The 23,395-nt window shown below is 38.5% G+C and overlaps 1 protein-coding gene across 1 annotated transcript in view; it reads right to left on the bottom strand.

The window, feature by feature from the left end:
- Positions 1-23,395, bottom strand: part of prkar1b (protein kinase, cAMP-dependent, regulatory, type I, beta) — a 190,549-nt gene that overhangs the window by 58,826 nt on the left and 108,328 nt on the right. Inside the window, exons 5-7 of the mRNA XM_060840190.1 lie at positions 19,960-20,021; positions 8,629-8,675; positions 2,883-3,041 (exon numbers count right to left, since the gene is read on the bottom strand). Of these exons, the coding sequence (XP_060696173.1) occupies positions 2,883-3,041; positions 8,629-8,675; positions 19,960-20,021 (268 nt within the window). The remainder of the gene's footprint in view (positions 1-2,882; positions 3,042-8,628; positions 8,676-19,959; positions 20,022-23,395) is intronic.

Below are 23,395 nucleotides of genomic sequence, written 5' to 3'. Positions count from 1 at the left end.
GACAGAATCCACTCCTTTACTACGAACTTGATCCCACTCAGTGTCTATCTCAGGCTGAACCAGACTGCTCACAATGGCCTGCAGTAGTGGAAATTGAAATTTGATATCCTCTGTCATAAAGATCACTTGGTTGAACATCTGTAACATTACAAAACTTGATTACTTGGTGTCTTAATTACCCCAGAAATCTCCTTAGTGGTCTCCAATTTTGTGCCCTCGATACAGTTCAATTTCTCAAAAACTTAAATCCTCTTCTGCACTGGGGTAACGCACTCATCATACCAACCTGTGCTGATCTACATTTATTCCCCAAACCCAATGGCATAAATTTGAAAGCCTTTTGGTTGTCTTTAACTCCCTGCATGGCTTTACCAAAATTTTCTTTGTAAAATCCAAATGATTAGATTAGATTACATTACCTACAATGTGGAAACAGGCCCTCGGCCCAACAAGTTCACACCGGCCCTCCGAAGAGTAACCCACAATGCACCTAACACTATGGACAATTTAGCACGGCCAATTCACTTGACCTGCACATCTTTGGATTGTGGGAGGAAACCAGAGCACCCGGAGGAAAGCCATGCAGACACGGGGAGAATGTACAAACTCCACACAAACAGTTGCCCAAGGCTGGAATCAAACCTGGGACCCTGGTGCTGTGAGGCAGCAGTGCTAATCACTGAGCCACTGTGCTGCCCAAAAAAATCATCCAAGACTTCAATCTATTCTTCAGTTCCCCATCTGTCTGTCTCTGTCTGTCTCTCTCTCTGTTCTTTGATTTTAGTGTCATTCTTTTCTTTCATTTGGGCCCAATGTCAGGAATTTCTTCATCAACCTTCTGCACCTGTCACCCACTTCAAAATGCATCCCTTTGGCTGAAATTTCAGGTACATCATGTTCCAAGGGCTCTCCTTTCCATGTTTACTGTCAGTTTTCCACAGCTATATCTGTGTAATGCTTTAAGATGGTCATTAAGATGCTCTAAAGTTGCTGTATTTACCAGTTCCTGATAACATGCTGTGATCAATGTGATCCATCAGTACAGCAATACCAACAGATTAGAATATTTACTATTGAATCACACGAGAAAAATCCACAAAATGTAGCTTTTTCGCAATTTATAGATATAAACGTGATTCTCTTGAAATGTAACCAATTTAGCAGTGATTGCCATATTGGCAGGAAAGCACTTTTTGTACATTTAAAATGTTTAAAAATAAAATGAATTTGGACTTAAGATGGGAAGGATAATCTTCCAAATTTTAACTCCTGGTGGGCAATTTCCAGGTGCGTATATCATTCATTCTGGTACACTTAATTGGCTTGATGAAAATGTCATTTGAGGTCCAAGTACCAATGATGAGATTCCCTGCTGAAAGTGCAATGGTAGGAAGTTATCCCTATAATGAAAGCATTTACATTTCTGAGATTAATGGATAACACTACTCAAAGGCAACTGATACTGATCCATTCCACAAATTTTCTTTTCGTAAAATAATGGAGAAAATGAAAGGACATTCTTCTGTGTGTCCATAAAATTTAAATTCATTGTTGTACTTTTTAACAAGTGAATGAATGGAAATGTGAGCAGATATTATTTTTAAAGGTGGAATTGCAAATAACACAAAGTAATTTAAAAAGATATCAAAAAAGAACAGTAATTGCATCTTGAACTTAATTTTTTGAAAATAAAACTCCCTCAAAAGATGTCAATCAAGTTTTCAACTCTGGGTTAAAGCCCATAGAATGTGGAAATATTTTCCAGTGGGAACTTCTACAACTTTGTCCTCTCAAAATTCTGGATTGAAAAATATTCACATTGGAAATCTGATGCTATTACTAAAACAGTCATTTTCTCTCTTCACTTGAATAAGGATTTGTTTAACTGAGAGGTAGGAACGGTTAACATAGTCACTGCCGCTCTGTAATTTTTCTATTAGGAAGTAAAATGAAGCAGCTCAAAATTCTTGCAAATCAATTTTTCTCCCTGTCTCCCTTTGTGCTAAATACCCCACCTTTGTCAGATGCTCTCCATTGAAGATAGATCAAGATCCGTAAATTACTGTTTCAAATCTTACAAGCACAAATGAGCATGTAACTAATTAATTGCACGGAAAACTGGTGAACTGTCAAACTATCACGGTGGTAATACATCACTAAAAATTATGATTGGTTCACCATTGATATTAGAAAACAATCTCTGTTATGCTTTGCCAGACGAGCTATTCTCTGCACAATGGCCATCAGTACTCATCTATCTCATCTCATATCAATACATTTTGTTTTGATACTTTCCTATTCCTTTTGGTCTGCTGGTAGAAAATGGTTGTACAAAACTGAAAAATCTGAAACTACACTGAAGACAGGCAAAAGTCAAACCCAAAACAGCAAGAATAAATAGCTCTTCACAGCATGAAAAGTCAGTTGTAATATGTTTCAGATTTTATATATAACTTAGAAGGGAGTGACTTCAATTTTTAACAAGAGATACTTACAAAATCAATGTTTCTCACACACTTTTACACGAAACCATGCAAAAAAAACGAATTTCCAATTCTTCAGATATCAGCTTTTTTTCATACTGTGCATTTCTTTCTAGTTACGATGCCCCAAGTTAATGTAATATTGAACACAAGTTTCATATGAGAGACTGGTCAGTTGTTTGCAAATAAATATAAAATAAATCCAAAAACAAGTTCAAAATATTCTGCAGTCACATAAAATTAGAGCTGATTAAAGTTTGTGTTTCAGGAATTAACTGAAAAAATATTAAAATTGTTATTCACAATAACTTTCTGCTTCAGACTAAAATGATCTTTCTTAATCAACAAATCCCTGAAACTACAGCAAAATATAGAATGGCAATGTAATTTAAAACAAACCATTAGAATGCGTCTGTAGCTGTCTCTGTCTATTCCCCACAGCTTGAGGTCTGTCTTGGCTTTAACCGTTGCAGCTCTTGGTGTGCCATAGATTAGAGCAAGCTCTCCAAAACTGCCGCCTTCTCCAATGTTTGTAACCCATTCGCCATTTACATAGACCTATGCAAAAAAAAAGTATATGCCAACCAAGTCATGTCTCTTTTCTTCTCTTTCAACCAGATAAAACATGTTGATATTTCCTCTTCCAATATTCTTAGCTGGGGTAAAAAGGGAATAACAGACCCTTAGCTTTGTTTGTAAAGCATAAAAACGAAACATTATAATTTGCATATAGGATTTCAAAATCTGGCTACTTAAACAGGAGAATACAACTTCCTTTTTAGCTTACAAGTTTGCATGGTTTAACAGACCCAGTAACTTTGTACTGCATTTAAAACATGTAGAATTAAGAAACAGAATTAGCCCAAAGTTGTAAATATTACAATTATCAAAATCCACAAACTTGACACTATTTCATTACATTTTAAATAAAAGGTAGTAATAACATGTAAAAGATAGATGGAGACTAAGAGAAATACAATGTTCACATAATGGCACATCATATCATAAAGTCCCTTGCTATTGTCAGGCCCATTTTTGTAGGGATTAGAAAATCTCAAGTAAGCTGCCTGAGATTTCTGATGTCACCGAAATCTTCCCAAGATTTTGTCAGTGGTCCATGGCATCCGGAAGTTCCACACCTTACCCTTATGTGGACGTGACTATAATAACAGAAAATACAATGCCCCAAAAAGTCCATAAATAAAAACATAAGTAATCGTATAAATTAAAATAGAGATATATCTCAACTCCAATGTACTTTTCTGACAACATGTTTTGATCCACAAGACTTTCAAGATGCATACATATGGAAAGATTACTTAATGGGATGTCTCAATTAAATCTGAAATATACAATTACCATACTCTCAATTTTATTAAGCAAACTGTTTCCATCCTGAAAGCAATAACCTGTTGCTTGAAGTGTGATATTGGAGGATTAGTTTATTATAGCTACTAGTCTTGCATGTGGTTACAGTGCTGTAGTAGTGAATTCCACAAGCTTACCACTCTGATGAGCCTGAAGAAACTTCTCATCTTAGTGCAAAAAGCTTTACCTCATATCCTTAAACTATGACCTGTTGTCTGAACCATCCTTCTTGCATCTAATTTGTCGAGTCCTGTTCAAATTTTGTCGGTTTTTATAAGATTTCCCCTCATTCAGCGAAACTCCAGTGAATGCAATCCCAACCAATTCAATCTCTCCTCATATTGGAGTCCTGACATCCTAAGAATCAATTTAGTAAACCTTCACTGTACTTCCTCTACAATAAGTGGATCCTTCCCCAGATAAGGAGATCAAAACTGCACACAATTTTCCAGGTGTGGCCTCAGCAATGTCCTTGTAGAATTGCACTAAGGCAACCTTGTTTCTATACTAAAATCCTCACTTTGAAAGCTACTGCCTGCTGTACCTGCACTTTACTTTCAGCAACTAGTGAATGAAGACAGTTCCCCCTTCTCATTTATAGTCAGTCAAGCATTAATCCACCTTTCTAATTTTGCTAACAAAATGGACAACCTCATCCACACTGTACTGAATCTGCTATGCATTTATCCATTCATTCAGCCTGCTCAAATCACACTGCAACATTTCTGTATCTTCCACAAGTTGTACTTCCATCCAGCTTTGGTGTCATCAGCAAATTTTGCAATATTACATTTAGTTCCCTCATCTAAATCATTAATATATTTTGTGAATAGCTGGCATCCTAGTACTAATCTTACAGTATCCCACTAGTCACCGCCTGCTACTCAGTAAAAGATCCTTTTATTCTTACTGTTTCCTGTCCGCTAACCAATTTTGTATCGATCCCAAAACACTATTCCCAATCCCGTGCATTTTAATTGAACACATTAATCTCTTATGTGGGACATTGTTGAAAACCTTTGAAAAATCCAAATAAACCATACGCACTAGTTTTCCTTTGATTAACTCTACTAGTTGCATCCTTGAAGTATCCCATTAGATTTGTCAAACAGGATTTCCTTTTTGTAAATCCCTGCTGAGTGTATCTGATTCTATTTCCTAAGTCCACTGCTACAAAATCCTTGATAATGAACTCTGGCATTTTTCCCACCACCAATTACATAGTCATTGGTCTGTAATTCCATGTCTTCTCTTGACTATCCTTTCCAAATAGTGGGATTATATTAGTTACCCTCCAATCTGTAGGAACTTTTAGACTCTGAAGAATCTTGGAAGATGATCACCAATTCTAGGGCCACTTCCTTAAGTATACGTGGAGGTAGATTATTAGGCTCCGAGTGTGTTATCAGCCTTCAATCACCATCAATTTCATCAACACTATTTCTCTACTAATACAGATTTGCTTTAGTTCCTCCTCTTACTAAACCCTATGTTCCCTATCATTTCTAGTATATGTGTCCTCCTTTGTGAAGGCAGAGCAAACTATGAATTATGTTCATCAAACATTTGTTTGCTCCCCATTATAAATTCTCTCATACCTGACTGCAAGGGACCTATAATAATTCTAGCAAATCTTTTTCTCTTTACATATTCATGAAAACGTTTACAGTTAGTTCTCATATTCCTTGCAAGCGTATTCTCATACTCCATCTTCCCCTTCTTAATCAACCCCTTGGTCCTTCTTTGCTGATTTCTAAATTGATCCCAATCCTCAGGTCTATTGTTCTTTCTTGTCAAATAGTATTAGATGCAAAAACACTATACAATCTTGAATGTCCCTCGATAAGCCATGGTTTGGCCACTGTTCCCTGTACTTTCGGAGAGAAAAATAATTTTTGTATTTCAGCCATTTGCTGTTTGAATGTTTACCATCAGCTATCCATCGTCATTCCTTTCAGCAAGGTTTCCCAGTCTATCGTACCTGTTATGGACCAGGCCAGACCCCTCAAGACATTTCAAGAAGATGGCCCAAACTGTAACTTTGCTCATTGCTTTAAGCAGGTGCACAGTGGATATTCCAGAAGAGATGCCGCTGGTCAAACCATTTAGTTTTAAACAAAACAATTTATTTACAAGATTACTGAACGAAACACAAACAAAAGACAACAGAATACAGAATAACAACCTATCTGAAAACCCAACAGATTATCAAAACTTAATGATGCTGTTCCAATACTTGCAACAATCCCCATAAACACCCCTTGGTAAAGGAGAGTGAGAGACAGACAGAGAAAACCAGCCTGGACCTGCTTCTTTGGGTCCAGCAGCTTCAAAACACTACTGCCTGCTAAAACCAAACCAAACTAGCATTCAGGTGAGCTGAGAGAACTGGCCACTCCCCTTTCATTACACAAGTGTTTTATTAAAACTTAAAAGCTTTTTGCCTGAGGCAATATCTGTTAGCGAAAATCAAACTGGCCCTAAAACCTTTGAACTTAAGACTTTTCAGAGTCTGTGTCTTTTACGACCTCTCAAGACAAAAGCCAAGGACAAGATAATCTTGTTAAAGGAGCAGCTTCATCATACAGCCAAACGACACCTCACACCATTATAGTTTCCCTTATTAAGATTCAGGACCCTAGTCTCAGAATGAAGAACCTCATTTTCCATCTTTAAGAAGAATCTTAGCATATTATGGTCACACATCCCCAAGAGGTCTCTCTCAACTTTCTTATCCCTTTCTTACTGCATAATACATGCTAAGATAGCCTGTTCTTGAAATGGTTCCTCAACATATTGGTTCAGAAAACCATCCTGTATATACTAAAGGAATTCCTATACAATGATATTGAGAGTAATTTCACTCTTCCAATCGATATGCAGATAAAGTCACTCATAATTACAGATATTTGTTTACTGCATGTATCTCTGACTTCCTGTTTAATACTATTCCCAATTCAGCACTACAATTTGGTGGTTTCCATACAACCACAACTGATTTTTGTCCCTTCGTGTTTCTCAATCCTACCCACACAGATTCTATACTATCGGAGCTAATATCTTTCTGCAATGATACATAGAAAGACCAATAAATATTCAAATCAATTTAACAATGGACACAACCTTTGCTTGAAGTGGTATAAATTAAAAACATCTCCATATATTTTCATTCTAAATAGCACATTACATGTCAGCTCTGCAAAACCACAATTTAAAGAGATCACACCATTTAATCAATGTATTTCAATGCATGACTAAGAGTTAACATGACCTGAGAAATGTACAGATTCATGGGGTGTTAACTGGCAATAAGTTGAAGTTATTGCAACAATATCCAGTGAAAGCAAGTAAAATGCATTAGACATGGAATATATTAAAACATTAATGAGTTGCGCTGTGTGAATCCCATCCACTTTGTCATTGGTGTAAGTGCATTTATAACTTAAGGTTCTTGTTGCCATAGGACAAAAATAATATGGCTGCTACTGAAATGATAAAGAAGACAGCAATTAAAATAAATGAGTGGATGGAAGGATTGGATTATGAGAGAGAAATTCTGCAAATCTAGCAAGTTCTCACTGGAAACGTGACATAGATAAGGGATATCATTGCTCTTTTCAAGATGCCAAAGGGACAAGATAATATAAAACATTGGTTGTTTTACCTAGCATAGAAATAACGGAACCAGAGGACACAGCCTTTTCTTGAAGTATGGATCGTTCTGTTATAAAGCAACAATTGTGTTCCTCTGCAAACCCGCATTACAGAAAATAAAGCTATGGAAAACCATTACAGAAAATTGCTACACCCGTTCAGTAGAAAGTCTGCGTTATCCAAGCAACTTCCACAATTCATCAAACATATATTACAGCCAATTTGCGTTAACAAAACGCATATTATAGCAGAACGACCTGTTGGCTAAACTCAAAACAATATATGCAGGAACATTATTTTAGTAGTCAGGCTATGGAACAGAGTCTCAGAGACAATACTAGTAGAAAGTATTGAATCACTGAAATGCAAGTTAGAGATTTATTTTGAAAAAAATGTCATGATATATAATCTGAACTATGAGCAGTAGTATGGTTGGGAAAAATCTGGACTTCAAAATTATAATTACCAAGGTTCTCTGCCACTGGGGTTTTCTTTTTTTCATGTCAGAGTCTACTGTAGACTAATTGGTCAGAATTAGTGCTATGATTAGCCAAGAACGACAACTTTTCCATATGAGATAGCAGGCAGCAATTTTGATAGACCTTTGTCTTTTTGTCTAATAATTACAGAATTACATTAAAAAAATTACTAAAGTTACTGTGTAATAATACTTGAACATTATTGTAGCAATTAGCTGTATGATAAATTGATTCAATAAGTGAATAAAAAGGAGCTGGTAGCAAAATGGTAGCATCCCTATTTTTGAATGGGGAGGCCTGGGTTCAAGCCTCACCTGCTCCAGAGATGTGTAATAACATCTTAGAAGAAATTGATGAGGGATAAGTAATTATGGCTTCAGCAGATACTGATGTGAGCCATAGCAAGTGATATGTTAAATTGTTTCATTGAATCAGGAGTCCATCAATAGGTTATAGTGACTCAACAAGTGCAGCATGTCATACAAAGGTCAGTTTCGCAGAGATCGATATTGTCTTCAAATATTCACCAGTGGCATTAAAGTACCAATGCATTGTCCTACATTTATCCATAAGCATTACTTTTCCTCACCTCAAAATTCATAAATGAAACCACAGGTAGTTAAAAGTAATTTTAAAAAACTTACATCAACTTCACCCTGGTCGATCACATAGAAATTGTCACCCTCATCACCTGAGAATAGAAAGGACAACACACAAAGGTTTCATTTTAAAATATATTTATATAGGAAAGCTTACAATCAACAATTCTCTTCACAACACACTGCATTTTAGGATATTTTAGTTGCTATGTCAAAAAAGTACATGTATTAACAAGCTAAAGAATTCTTTGACAAGCATTAAAGATATCTTAAGACCTTTTCTTTATCTGAAGCAAAAATTCTCAAGTTTCAGAAATAAATTATTGCCATGACATGAAAACCAAAAGAGTCTGAGAAAGCTTAGCAATTCCCTACTCAAGTTCACAGACACTGTGAGCTTTCAAAGACATAGCTCTATAGTTGTCAGATTTGTTAAGACTTTAGATGTCTAGTTTAATCCACCCTCCACTTAGCCTCATCTTTAATAGCCAATCTTGAAGTACCAATACTTTGTTTAGTGGCAGAATCACAAGGCCTCTTTTCCTTTTCAGTCACCCTCAGACTAAAACTCATGACATCTACTTAACCTTAAATCCCAATATTTCGAAATGGAGTTTAGATTTCCAACACTTAACATTCAGGTTTCTGGGCTATTTTTGTTAGCCAAAGATTTGGCTCACATACAAAAGAGAAAACTTTGTAATGTGTCTACTTGTTTAAATAAAGGATAAAAGCCAATTTCTTATTTCTTAAATTTCTTCCACCAAAGGTTGGCAAAGTATGTTGAAAAGTGGAAAGATTTTGAAGAAAATTTACATTTTGTATTTTTCAGTGCTGATCTAGCTTTGAACCCATTGAAATGTAAAGTACTATGCTGTGACAGGAGGTAAAGTATTTGTTAAATGTACACAAAATCTCTCACTGGTACGGTAAGTACTTGTATTTGTTCAGTAGCCTTTGTAGGTTACTCATGTTTGCTACAATATGATTCACGAGGCTGTGTAGTCTAATAGCGAGATCAGACAGAGGAATCAATTTTTCATAGTTTTCAAATTGAAAATATTGAAAAAGTATGATAATGGTTCTTGGATGAATAAAAAGAAATTGCCTCTTCTTCTGGGGGGTGATGGGCGTGGACTTGTGAAATGCTGATACAAGTCTGGTCAAGTTACTATAGTGAGGTTGCACTTGGTAGATGAAATACACCGTAGCTATACTGCAGTGGTGTAGGAGAGAGTGAATGTTTAAGAAAGTGGATGAGACTCTGTTAAAGAAGGCTGTTTCACCCTAGGAAGCATTGAGCTTTGTGTGCTCAGAGCTGCATTCATCCACATAAATGGGAATTATTCCATCACACCATTCACATGTGCCTTGGTGATGGTGGACAATGAGGTAAACAGATGAGTCACTGGTTGCTGAATACTAAATGTCTGACCTGCTCTATGTGGCAGATCCAGTTAAGTTGCTGCTCAATAGTGACCTCAGTAGATAAAAAGAGAGAGATTTTGTAATGATAAAACCACTCAACATCAAGGAAAAGTGATAACACTCTTGTTGGAGAGATGATCATTGACTGCCTTTTGTGTGGCATGAAAGATTCCCATTGATTTCAACTTTACTGAGGTTTGTTGATGCCAGACTTGGTCAAACACCATTTTTATATCAAGGGCAGTTACTTGTAAGTCGCCTTGACTTTCAACTCATTTCTTCAAAGCCATTATGAGGCCTGGAGCTGATTGGCTTTGGTGGAATCTAGACTGAGCTTGGATGGGCAAGCAATTGATAAATAAGCACCACTTAAACAATCGTCAACCTCTGATGACAGAAGGTAGACAGATTGATTGTACAGTAATTGATCATTTAGTCCTACTCTGTGAATCGGATATAGTTGGATAATTTAAACATCTTGACTTGAGACTTGGCTGGTCCTGGTGCTCTCAGGACTGCAACTTGAATATTGCCAGGGTTTATGATACTTACTGTATGCAGTGTGCTTCACTGGTTCTCAACATCACATGGATGAATCATGTGAGTTGAACAATGGCTTACACAATGGTGAGAATCTCAGGGGGAGGAATCAGATGGACCATGACACTTCTGGCTGAAAACAGTTGTAAATGTTTCAGCTTCTTCTTTTATCATAATCTGCTGGACTCCATCATAATTGAAAATGGGACCATTCACAGAATCAGAACTCCCCATACATTATTGTGTTGTCCATTAGAGGTACTATATGTAACTGTAGAGTTACTCTCTAATCTGCTAATTACAGAATAGTTTCATCTACAACATGCATGCAGTCTCTTTTAATGGCGTGAACAGTTTAGCTCCTCACTACCAGTTACTGTCTCTTGACACACCTCATTAAAACAAGGTGATAGGCTGGGATCAAACCAAGGTCCCTGGTGCTATGAGGCAGCAGTGTCAACCACAGAGTCACCATGGTGTCCTTGCATACTGCCTGAGATTATTGAGCTGAAGAAGTAATGAAGTTTACATAAAACCATGTTGATATATAAAAAGAAGAGAGAGAGAGAAAAGTGTACAGTGTTTTTGCTTTTAGCTGATGCTGTTAGTAGCCAAGTCAGATCTCAGACAAGCATATGGCTTTACTGATCATATTTAGATTTGTTCAGTTTTATCAAATTGATAAGCACGCAATGTTGCAGATTTTACATTAATGATAAAACAAAAGTTTATTGACAAAAGAAAGGAATATAAATAGAATGTACTTGCAATACAAATTCAAATACTTTTAAACACACAAAGTAAAAAGTATAATCACAATAAATGCAAAACACTTCTTTACAAATTGAAATAAAAAGAAAACTGAAACAAAAGGAAACTTGAAAGAAGAAACTAAAAAAAAACACATTTAAAAAAGCTTTCCTATGGTACCCAAAACATACCTCCAGTACAGTACCCAAACAAAACACAACTTGTACAATACTCACACCAGAGTCCCTGCATCAAACATCTTGGTAGGTTTAAGCTACTTGTGACTGCATCTTTTAGACTGAAACCATAAATATCTTCCCAAAACTAATGTACACTTGCATCAATGCAGTGATGGAGGGCAATATTTCTCATCTGAAACTAAAGCTTATTCCTTACTCCAAGATAACTTTGTTCAATCTATCTTTCCCTTCGCAGAAGCACAGGTCTACACAGGTTCCAAGCAATTCACAGGACTGTCAAAAACTCAAAGTAATCTCTCCCTCTCATCGACAAATGTTTCCTTAAGCTTAAAAAAAGTTCCAGAAATCTGTAACAAAACTTGAGGCTCCATTATTGAACTTACTGGATCACAAAACAATCTAAAATAAACAAAAACCATTAGTGGTTCACACAAATCCATTCAATCTTAAATTAGGCCTCAAACCAGTTCTAAAATAAATCACCAAAATTGCAGAAATACTTCCAAGTTAATAATTACCTTCAGACGCACAGAAAACTTACCAGTTACTAAGTGAACAACCAGAAACCCAAGCATACAATAACTAATATTAATATACACATATAAATCTGAAAGTTTACATCACAAACTATACTTTCAGAACTTGCAACTGACATTAACTATCAAATCATTCTAAACATTGCACTTAGAGGAAACCAAAGTGCCACAATGATCAATATAGATCTTCCCACAGGCTTTACTCCTAACAAATCCAAAATTATTTTCTGCAGATCTGCATTTTGTATTAAAAGTCATCCAAAAACAACGCAAATTGACTTTATGGAGATAGTTTAATGGCAAATTTGCCCGCAACTATAACGTTGAGAAGTATACCATTGGGAATGGAGGAGAGGAAATCAAATACCAACATTTTTCTCATTCTCACCAAATTCTCAATATGACAAATATACTCTCTTTTTGTCAGAAAGAGAAGTACAAGACAACATGGAAACACTCCCCATCTGAGAGCCCATATGTGGAGAGGATGTGCACATCACCCAAGCCAAGTGGGGTGCAAACAACGAGACAGACTAACAACTTCTGTGCATCATCATGAACATACACACTGTGCAAATATTGAAAATCTTCAAAGAAATCTAGGGTAAAAAAACAAGCATTCAGAATAATTCTCATCTTGTTTTCTTGCTTTGACAAGATCAAGTCTGTGATCAAGAAGCACGTGTTCAGCTTATTAGATTTGAACCTTGCAGTCACGAAGGCTGATTCAATGAGAATGCTAAAGAAATATGTAAACTTCTGAACTGGATAAGCTAGCATTCATTATGTGGTGACATCAGTTTACACCACAGGAGACAGTAAAAGTATATTTACAACTCAATTGGACCCTTGAAGACGGAAACGAGTGAATTTATTACGGGAACAAAGAAATGACAGAAGAGTTGAATTGGTACTTTAGATCTGTCTTCACTGGGGAAGACACGAGCAATCTCCCAGATGTAATAGTGGCTGAAGGACCTGAACTGAAAGGAATTTATATTATGCAGGAAATGGTGTCGGAGAGACTGTTAGGTCTGAAGGCTGATAAGTCCCCGGGACCTGATGGCCTGCATCCCAGGGTACTGAAGGAGGTGGCTCTAGAAATCGTGGTTGCATTGGTGACCATTTTCCAATGTTCTACAGATTCAGGATCAGTTCCTCCGGATTGGAGGGTGGCTACTGTTGTCCTACTTTTTAAGAAAGGAGGGAGAGAGAAAACAGAGAATTATAGACCAGTTAGTCTGACCTCAGTGATGGGAAAAATGCTGGTGTCAATTATAAAGGACAAAATTACGACACATTTGGATAGCAGTAACAGGATAGGTCAGAGTCAACATGGATTTATGAAGGGGAAATCATGCTTGACTAATCTTCTGGAATTTTATGAGGGTGTAACTCTGAAGATGGACAAGGGAGATCCAGTGGATGTAGTATACGTGTACTTTCAGAAAGCCTTTGATAAAGTCCCACATAGGAGGTTAGTGAGCAAAATTAGGGCACATGGTATTACAGGCAAAATACTGACACGGATTGAAAATTGGGTGGCTGACAGGAAACAAAGAGTAGTGATAAACAGCTCCCTTTCGGAATGGCAGACGGTGACCAGTGGTGTGCTGCAGGGATTAGTGCTGTGACCGCAGCTTTTTACAATGTACATTAATGATATAGATGAAGGTATTAAAAGTATATTAACAAATTTGCTGATGTCACAAAGCTGGGTGGCAGGGTGAAATGTGAGGAGGATGTTAGGAGAATACAGGGTGACCTTGTCAGGCTAGGTGAGTGGATGGATGCTATCCCACCTCCATCGCCCCTCCCCCTAGCCCCTCCTCCCTACCTTTTATCTTAGCCTGCTTGGCTCTCTCTCTCTTATTCCTGATGAAGGGCTTATGCTCGAAACGTCGAATTCTCTATTCCTGAGATGCTGCCTGGCCTGCTGTGCTTTGACCAGCAACACATTTGCAGCTGTGATCTCCAGCATCTGCAGACCTCATTTTTTACTCGCATGGCAGATGCAGTTTAATGTGGATAAATGTGTGGTTATCCACTTTGGTGGCAAGAACGGGAAAGCAGATTACTACCTAAATGGAGTCAAATTAGGTAAAGAAGCAGTGCAATGAGATCTAGGTGTTCTTCTACATCAATGAAAGCAAACATGCAAGTACAGCAGGCAGTGAAAAAAGCTAATAGCATGCTGGCCTTCAGAACAAGAGGAACTGAGTATAGAAGCAAAGAGGTACTTCTGCAGCTGTACAAGGCCCTGCTGAGACCGCACCTGAAATATTGTATGCTCTTTTGGTCTCCAAATTTGAGGAAAGACATTCTGGCTATTGAGGGAGTACAGCGTAGGTTCACGAGGTCAATTCCCGGAATAGCCTATCTTACGCTGAAAGATTGGAGCGATTGGGTTTGTATACCCTTGAGTTTAGAAGGCTGAGAGGGGATCTGATTGAGACGTATAAGATTGTTAAAGGATTGGATACTCTGGAGGCAGGAAGCATGTTTCCGCTAACGGGTGAGTGCCGAACCAGAGGGCACAGTTTAAAAATAAGGGGTAGGCCACTTAGAACAGAGTTGAGAAACTTCTTCACCCAGAGAGTGGTGGGTGTATGGAATGCTCTGCCCCAGAAGGCCATGGAGGCCAAGTCTCTGGATACTTTCAAGAAAGAATTGGATAGAGCTCTTAAAGATAGTGGAATCAAGGGTTATAGGGATAAGGCAGGAACAGGATACTGATTGAGGATGATCAGCCATGATCATAATGAATGGTGGTGCTGGCTCGAAGGGCAGAATGGCCTACTCCTGCACCTATTGTCTATTGTCAATTCCAAAGTGCAGAGATCTTTGACTATGACTAATTAAATGCCACTAACAATATGGCAGGTAGTAAAGGCCTATGATATCTAACGCTACACAAATTAGCACAACAGAACTGTCTGTGGAGCCTCGCCCTGAAGATACTGATATACTTCCCAAAAATGATGCAGGCACAGCACCAGACATAGCTAAAATTGGTGGCTTCACTGGGTTGATGCCTCAAACAGGACTACCTGCATACCAAACAGTATAAGCATCATATGACAAACAGAACACAGCAAGCCTACAACCAACATTTCAAATTGAAGAACTGCATTCCGGCTACATCCAGTCATAAACAATTAAATAACACACTGGTCGGAAGAAGCTCCACAAATTTCCCCATTCTCAATAATAGGATAACCCAGTGTATCACTGCAAAAACAAAGGCTGAAACATTTGCAACAATCTTCAGCCAGAAGTGCCGAGTGGATGAGCCATCCTGGTCTTTAGCATCACAGATGCCAGTCACCTGCTAATTCAGTTCAATCCAACTTACATATTTTTCCAACAGCCTTTAATGTTCTACTTATAATGACACATGTCCCCATCCATTAGACTCTTCTAGGAAATATTTGACATTGGTATCTACTTTTAACAGTTGTCCTCAGAGATTAATGGCTTCATGTTGGTCAGCAGACCTGATCTGTTCATTATCAGTTGTAGCAGTATGAGAAATACCAGAACTCCGTAAAATCACAAGACTACAAAAAAAGTAAGTGCAGAAGTAGGCCACTTAGCCCAATGAAGCAAAGTGAGGACTGCAGATGCTAGAGATCAGAGTTGAGAGTGTGGTGCTGGAAAAGCACAGCAGGTCAGGCAGCATCCGAGGAGCAGGAAAATCGACACTTTGAATGAAGGGCTTTTGCCAGAAACATAGATTTTCCTGCTCTTCAGATGCTGCCTGACGTGCTATATTTTTCCAGCACCACACTCTCGACCCCATTCAGCCCAATGAGTCTGCTCCACCATTCAATGAGATCATGGTTGTTCTAATAATCCTCAACTCCACTTTTCTGCATTTTACCCAAAATCCTAGAGTCCCTGACAGATCAAAATGCTTTTTATCACAGACTTAAATATACTTAAGGCTTGAGACACAGCCTTAACAGCCCTGTGCAATGAATAATTCCACAGATTCACTACACAGAGAAGAAATTCCCCCTTTTCTCTGTCTTAAATATACAACCCTTTACTCTGAGATTATGCCCTCTGGTTTGAGACTCTCCCTCAAGGGAATACAACCTTTCCACATCTAACCTGTCAAGTCTCCTAAGAATCTCGCATGCTTCAGTGAGGATGCCTCTAATGTTTCTAAATTCCAATGAGTACAAGCCCAATCAAACTTAATCTCTCCTGTAAGACATTCAACCTCCATTCCTGGTATCAGCCAAGTTAACTTTCTCAAGACTGCCTTCAATGCCAGTATATATTTCCTTAACTAAGGGCTTCTTCAGAATCTGCACAGCTATAATCCATACCAAGCAATGATTCTAATGTTGCACAATTATTTTTCCATTTCTCCCAATAATCTTCCTTGGCCACTCAATTCTTTAAGACTCTTTCTCAAGATAAAAGGGGCAGCACAGTGGCTCAGTGGTTAGCACTGCTGCCTCACAGTGCCATGGACCTGGGTTCAATTCTCGCCTTGGCCAACTGTGTGCGCGGAGTTTGCACATTCTCCCCGTGTCTGCGTGGGTTTCCTCCGGATGCTCCGGTTTCCTCCCACAGTCCAAAAGCTGTGCAGGTTAGGTGAATTGACCATGCTAAATTGCCCAGAGTGTTAGATAGACTAGTCAGGGTTAAAATGTAGAGGAATGGGTCTGGGTGGGTTGCTCTTCGGAGGGTCAGTGTGGACTTGTTGGGCCGAAGGACCTATTTCCACACTGTAGGGAATCTAATCTTCAAAAAAAACCATATCTCCCATATCGAAACTGATCTCTGATTAGCCTTACTTTGTACCTTAAGGCTCACTGAATTCTTTGGGACTTTAGCCTGAATGAAAGCTTTTCTGCTTGCATGCAATCCATTCAAATGCTCTGCAAGAGTAGAGCAAATTGTGGCCCAAGTTAGGGGCATTACTGAAGGTATTTTACTTTTTGGTAGGAATCCTAACTGAAAAGCAATATAGGAGAAAGTGAGGACTGCAGATCGATGAAGAGACAGACATAGCTGCGGCCCATCATTCCTGATGAAGGGCTTATGCCTGAAACACAAGACTCTCCTGCTCCTCGGATACTACCTAACCTGCTGTGTTTTTCCAGCACCACACTCTCGACTCTGATAAGGAATATATCCTACCACCATCTGCATTGAATATTTAACATGTAAAGCCCATTGTAGTGCTAATGATCATTTACACTTTGGCTGCTCTACCAAAACTTCACAAACACTTGTCTATTGCTACATGGTTCCTTTTCCATGCTGCATTGCTAAAAGGATTTTCTGTGGCCACATTCATGACAACTATATTTGTATTCATCGTCTTTTCTCTGAATTAATCAAAAGCAACTCTCTTTCATTAAGAGTGAGGAATTTTGCCACCGATCCAGGTCCAGTGCTTATTCACTTTTCCATTCTTATCCACACTATATATTGCTGCTGACTGACATACGTCAATTGTCAATTATGCAAAAAGTAAAAGTAAAAGTGAAAATGCATTTTCATTTATCCCATACCTTTAAATCCATGATCACTACCTCAGTACAATCTTTTGCTACATTTAGAACAACCCAATGTTCATCAATATTTTTTACAAATCCCATATCTATCACTTATCTTATTTATCAGCTTATGATATTCCAAATTCCTTATTCATGCATCCTTTACTAAACGTTTTAATCATAAGCAAATTGCCCATTTAATTCTAACATGGATATCTTTTGTCTTTCAAATTTCTACCCCCTGATATCAATAATACATCTTCAGTTTCTTTAGCAGAAGGGGTGATGTTCCATTTAAGGTATATAATATTCTGTCCCGATTGTCTAACTTCACAGATTTTCAAAGTACAATAACTTTGGTGCTCTCCGCATCCAGTTTCAGATGTGTTTACTTCATCAATGATCTACTTAATAACCACAGTATTTCACTGACAGTATATCTGCTCTAATAACATGGCTGATTCCAGCAACTTCACGAGAAGTAACCACTTTTCCAAAGATTTTACTGTGCTATCCCAAGTCTGAAACTCGTGGAACTCTCAAATTCCTTAAATATGTCCTGATCCTTTTCACTTACAGTCAAGGTAAATTTTAGATTAGATCGTCTACTCCACACACAGTAGATGTGCATCCCATTGTCCAACACTGCACAACTGAAAGCCTCACTACCAATAAAATTCACCACTAGGCTGAAATTTCTTATGGTCAAGATGAGAGCAGTGCTAGAAAAGCATAGTAGGTCAGGCAGCATCCAAGGAACAGGAAAATCAACGTTTCGGGCAAAAGCCCTTCATCAGGAATCGGGCTTTTGCCCAAAGTATCAATTTTCCTGATCCTCGGATGCTGCCTAACCTACTATGCTTTCCCAGCACCACTCTAATCTCCAGCATCTGCAGTACCCACTTCTGACTAGCTGAAATTTCTTCTGAGCAATACAGTACTCTATGTTTGAAGGAGTTTCTCCAACTCCTTCAAATCCTCTCTTTCAAGATTGGCTTTGAATATTTTATTGTAGTGTTTGGGATAGTTCATGGCATTGTGATCCTTTCAGTCACACATGAAACATCAAGTTATTGTACCCTGAGCATTGCTGGGGTTCATTTGTTTTTGTAAACCCCAAATTCTCTTGATTTCTCAAACTTCTCCATAGCATTTCTATTCTCACTTCTATTACTGACAGTTCTCCTTTCGTAATTTTGCTTGTGACCAAGATGGGTCTTACCAATTTGTAAACATTGTATCCTTCATTTTCTATCACATCACCAATTGCCTAATTGGTACACAAATGCTATCTCAAAAATGTTTTAGCGCTACTAACCTTTGTCCCAGTAATATATGTTTAAACTGCAAACTTAACTTCAACCAAAACTAGATGTCTTTCCTTACTTGATATTTCGAGGCAGTCTCATAACATGCACGCCAGATTAGACTGGGGAACTTTGAAAAGAAATTTCTGCAGTCCTGTATGCAACCTACTGAATTCCATTGTGCACACTTGAACAGCACTGCCCTCAGTATTTCTAACTTTGTAGAAATCTGACCATACCAATAGATCATCTTTTTGATCACTTTTATACATGAAGGTTAACAATCTGTCCAAATCAGCACTCATGTCTGAATTATCAGGCTCCAACTCCAAAAACTAATTGCTTCTATATTGAACTGAAGTGCTCTGGCCATATCTTGCCTCTTTTTTGGTAAAGTAGTAACCCAGGTCCAAAATGTAACTTCATTCTTCCACTGGTCAAAAGACTCATTTTCAGAAAACGGATGTGGGCAATTGAACCTCGAAACTTTACATTTTAAATCAACCTTGCTCTGAGATCAGTATTATATACCAAAAGATAAATATATTTAAACAGAACACACGTCCACACTTTCAGGAGAGAGTCTTATTTCAATTGGCCACACTCCATTTAACTCCGACCTCTCTGATTATTAGTTTTCCATATTCCTACAATCTTTTTAATGCAATTAAGTCAATTAATTACAGCAACCTGTTCCCTCACTCCATTATGACTTAGGCATTCCTTTAGTCCATATTAGATGATAACAATGACTGAATTACAGTCAAGACTCTGCTCTTCCGCAATGCTGAAGGACCTAATCAATCCATCTAAAAATTTAGATAGGGCCTTGGTTTATTATCTCATCCATCAAAACAGCACTTGCTCAAAGCGATCGAGCCTCTCAAGCAGATTGACCCATGACCTATTCACAGAGGTGTGAGTGCTACCAAGGGTGTAAGGTTTCCCCTACATCACCTAAACTGAACCAAGAACAGATGCATGAAACATTGTCTGCACTTGGTTGAAATTGCTACCTTCAGAGGAAATAAAAAAGGTGAAAATAAAGATTGACCCAGATAACTGTTAAAGGAAAATAAGTCTCGCAGAGCATTACCTTGTTGAATGACGGTTTCTCCTGCAATGTGAGTCACTGGAAACATGGCATCAAAGATGTCACTGCAAGAGAATGAAAATGGAAGAAAATTTGATCAGCTTGAAATCTTCAAAATGTAGAATTAAGATTTCCTTGGCAAACTAAACATTGATCATGGAAATAATACTTTCAATTTCTAAAAAAAAATGTTTATCACTAGCAAATATAAAAATTTCACCCTACAAAAGCAGTATTGACAGAAATATCTCAGTGTATGAATTTCAAATGCCAGATCTTATCAATTATACTATTTGGCTCAGCCACATCTCAAGTCACCATCCACATTGTTGAAATATCAACAATCTCTACCAATTAAGAGTCATTGCTAATAAGTACATACTTCACGAACATAGAGAACTGTTTCAAATCTTGTCTTGCACATATAACTTGCATTATTTACATAACAGCTGAAAATGTGTTGCTGGAAAAGCGCAACAGGTCAGGCAGCATCCAAGGAACAGGAATTTCCTGTTCCTTGAATGCTGCCTGACCTGCTGCGCTTTTCCAGCAACACATTTTCAGCTCTGATCTCCAGCATCTGCAGACCTCACTTTCTCCTCGAAGATTATTTACATAACAGCCAATAACCATCCAAACATATCACATGACAGTCCTCACTTATTCTTGCAAGAAAAGGTGATGCACAATTGAAGACAGCAGGGACTAACTGGAAAGGGAAAGCACGCTGGCAAGTATTAACCTCCATTTGGAGATAATTTTGGTTATTATGAGATAGTTCATTGCTAAATTTGTTGCCAACGGCAAGGTGGAAATCATCGAAGATCATGGTATCATTATACTTAAACCAGCATCTCCTATCCCACCTGCTCTTCATCCCACGATCTTTCTTAATTTATATGTTACAGCTGGGACAAGGATGATGTACAGGTTCACCATCCTTTATCCAAAATCCTGAAATCCGAAAAGCTCCAAAATTCTTGTGAAGATTTTTTTCTCCATAACAAGGTTGTTGACATGCAAACTGTTAACTCAACTCCGCACCCAACCGACCCCTGTCACTCAGATGTGACGTGGGGGGACATGACCCAGCACTGGCAGGCATGGGTGCGTATGCTGTTGGGTAAGACTTTTTTAAAAATGTCACCATTAATCTGTCACTTATTTTGAAATTCAAAAAAATTACGAATTCCGAAAACCAGCTGGTCCCAAGGGTTTTGGATAAAGGATTGTGTACCTATATTAATGATACCTCCCCATTAACTCCTGCTCACTACAACTTACTTTTGGACCTTTTCTTTCAGGTGGTCAGGAAGTGAAGAGTTAGCAAAAAGGTGGTGACAAAGATAGAGTCATTTATTTCATTAGGTAACACTGCACATATCTTGGAGAATAAATTAGAACTGTGATCTGCAATTGCTGAGACACTGACGAGGACTGTGCTACATCTCAAGTGAAAGACAAGGGTAGTATAGCTTAATGCTTGCTGGAGACTAAGATCACCAGTTCTGCTGCAGAGGCCTTCCATAGGCAATCTATAGAAGACTGATCACTCGAGACGAAAAAATACTTGATGCTTGGAAAGTTTATCAGAAAACCCTGGATCAGTGTTATGACTGAGATGGCAGAAGTGCATTGTCATCCCACTACTGGCACAGAGTCTGTCCCTGTTGCTCAAAAGGGAAAGGGTAGAAAGAGAAGAGGAGTAGAGCACTAATCAGTCATTGGGAACTCCATAGTTAGGGGAACAGATAGAAGATTCTGAGAGATCGAGAGAGACTAGCGGTTGGTGTGTTGCCTTGTCTTGTGTTTTTGGGATTCTTAAGGCGGAGGGAGAGCAGCCCCAAGTCATGGTCCACACAGGCACCAACATAGGTAGCAAAAGGGATGAGGATGTGAGGCAAGAAATTCAAGGAGCTAGGGTGGAAGCTTAGATCTAGCACAGAGCTGTTATCTCTGGTTTGTTACCCATGACACGTACTAGCGAGGCGAGGAATAGGGAGAGTGAGCGGTTGAACACGTGGTTACAGGGATGGTGCAGGAGGGAGGAATTCAGATACCTGGATAACTGGGGCTTATTCTGGAGAAGGTGGGACCTCTACAAACAGGATGGTCTACACCTGAACCAGAGGGGTACCAACATCCTGGGGGGTGTGGAATTTGCTGATGCTCTTCGAGAGGGTTTAAACTAGTTCAGCAGGGGGATGGTGTTATGAAGATGTGGGTGTATTGTACCTTTAAAAAAGTTAAAAGCTAGCAGAACTACCCAACAGCATCAAGTGTTCTGAATAAGATAAAATGTAACACGTGGTCAAGCAGCTAGGATAGCTGGTTGCCTGGAGACGAAAATAAATTTGAATTCAGCCAGTTTAAATTATACTCCAAAATACCAACCTCCAATCAAGTTTGAATTTAGTATATTGACAATATTAAAAATCAAGTAAACAACCAGATGCTTTGGGGCATAAGACCAGGGAAAATTAAACAGCTGGGGAGAACTGCCAAAAGACCAGATGTCGGCTGCTAATCAGAATTGTCTGACCGGTACCTGTCGAGAGAAGGAGTTTGCGCAGACAGAAACAGGGACACCGACCTACAGAGCAAATTTGCAATGAGAAGATTCGACAGCTGGCTGGATTTGAAATTTGAATTTTTCAGTAAATTTTATTTGGGGTTTTTTTTTAGACTAGTATTATAGAAGGGAAAGTAAAAGATAGGTTAGAGGAAGGACTTGTAAATAGTTGCTAGTTAATTATTCTCTGTTATACTTTAGGGAATAAAGCTGTTAATTTTTACTTTAAATAGTTCTTGGCCTCTCGAATTTTCACAGATTAGTGCAAGAGATAAATCTTTTCTGTGATGCTGGTTTAACAACGGGAACCTAAATTGTAGTTCCATGTGTACAGGCAGTGAGAGTAGTAAAATCACAAATAAGGTTTCAAGGTTGCAAGAGTATACCGGTAAGCAGGAAGGTGGTTGGAAGTATGTTTACCTCAATGCCAGGTACATCTGAAAAAGGTGGGTGAACTTGCAGCATGGGTCGGTACCTGGGATTCGATGTTGTAGCCATTTTGGGGACATGGATAGAGCAGGGACAGAAATGGTTGTTGCGGGTTCCAGGGTTTAGATGCTTTAGTAAGAACAGGAATGGTAGTAAAAGAGGGGGAGGTGTGGCATTGTTAGTCAAGTAGGAGAAAGTGAGGACTGCAGATCTGAGCTGAAAATGTGTGCTTATGCCCGAAACATCGATTCTCCTGCTCCTTGGATGCTGCCTGACCTGCTGCGCTTTTCCAGCAACACATTTTTCAGCATTCTTAGTCAAGGCCAATATTATGGTGGCAGACAGGATGTTTGATGTGGACTTGTCTACTGAGGTAGGATGGGCGAAAGTTAGAAACAGGAAAGGAGACATCACCCTGTTGGGGGTTTTCCAGAAACC

The sequence above is a fragment of the Hemiscyllium ocellatum genome, chromosome 20 (assembly GCF_020745735.1).
Source record: "Hemiscyllium ocellatum isolate sHemOce1 chromosome 20, sHemOce1.pat.X.cur, whole genome shotgun sequence".
NCBI lineage: Eukaryota > Metazoa > Chordata > Chondrichthyes > Orectolobiformes > Hemiscylliidae > Hemiscyllium > Hemiscyllium ocellatum.
Note: the sequence above shows the minus strand (reverse complement) of the source record. Positions and strands in the feature narration are given on the sequence as shown.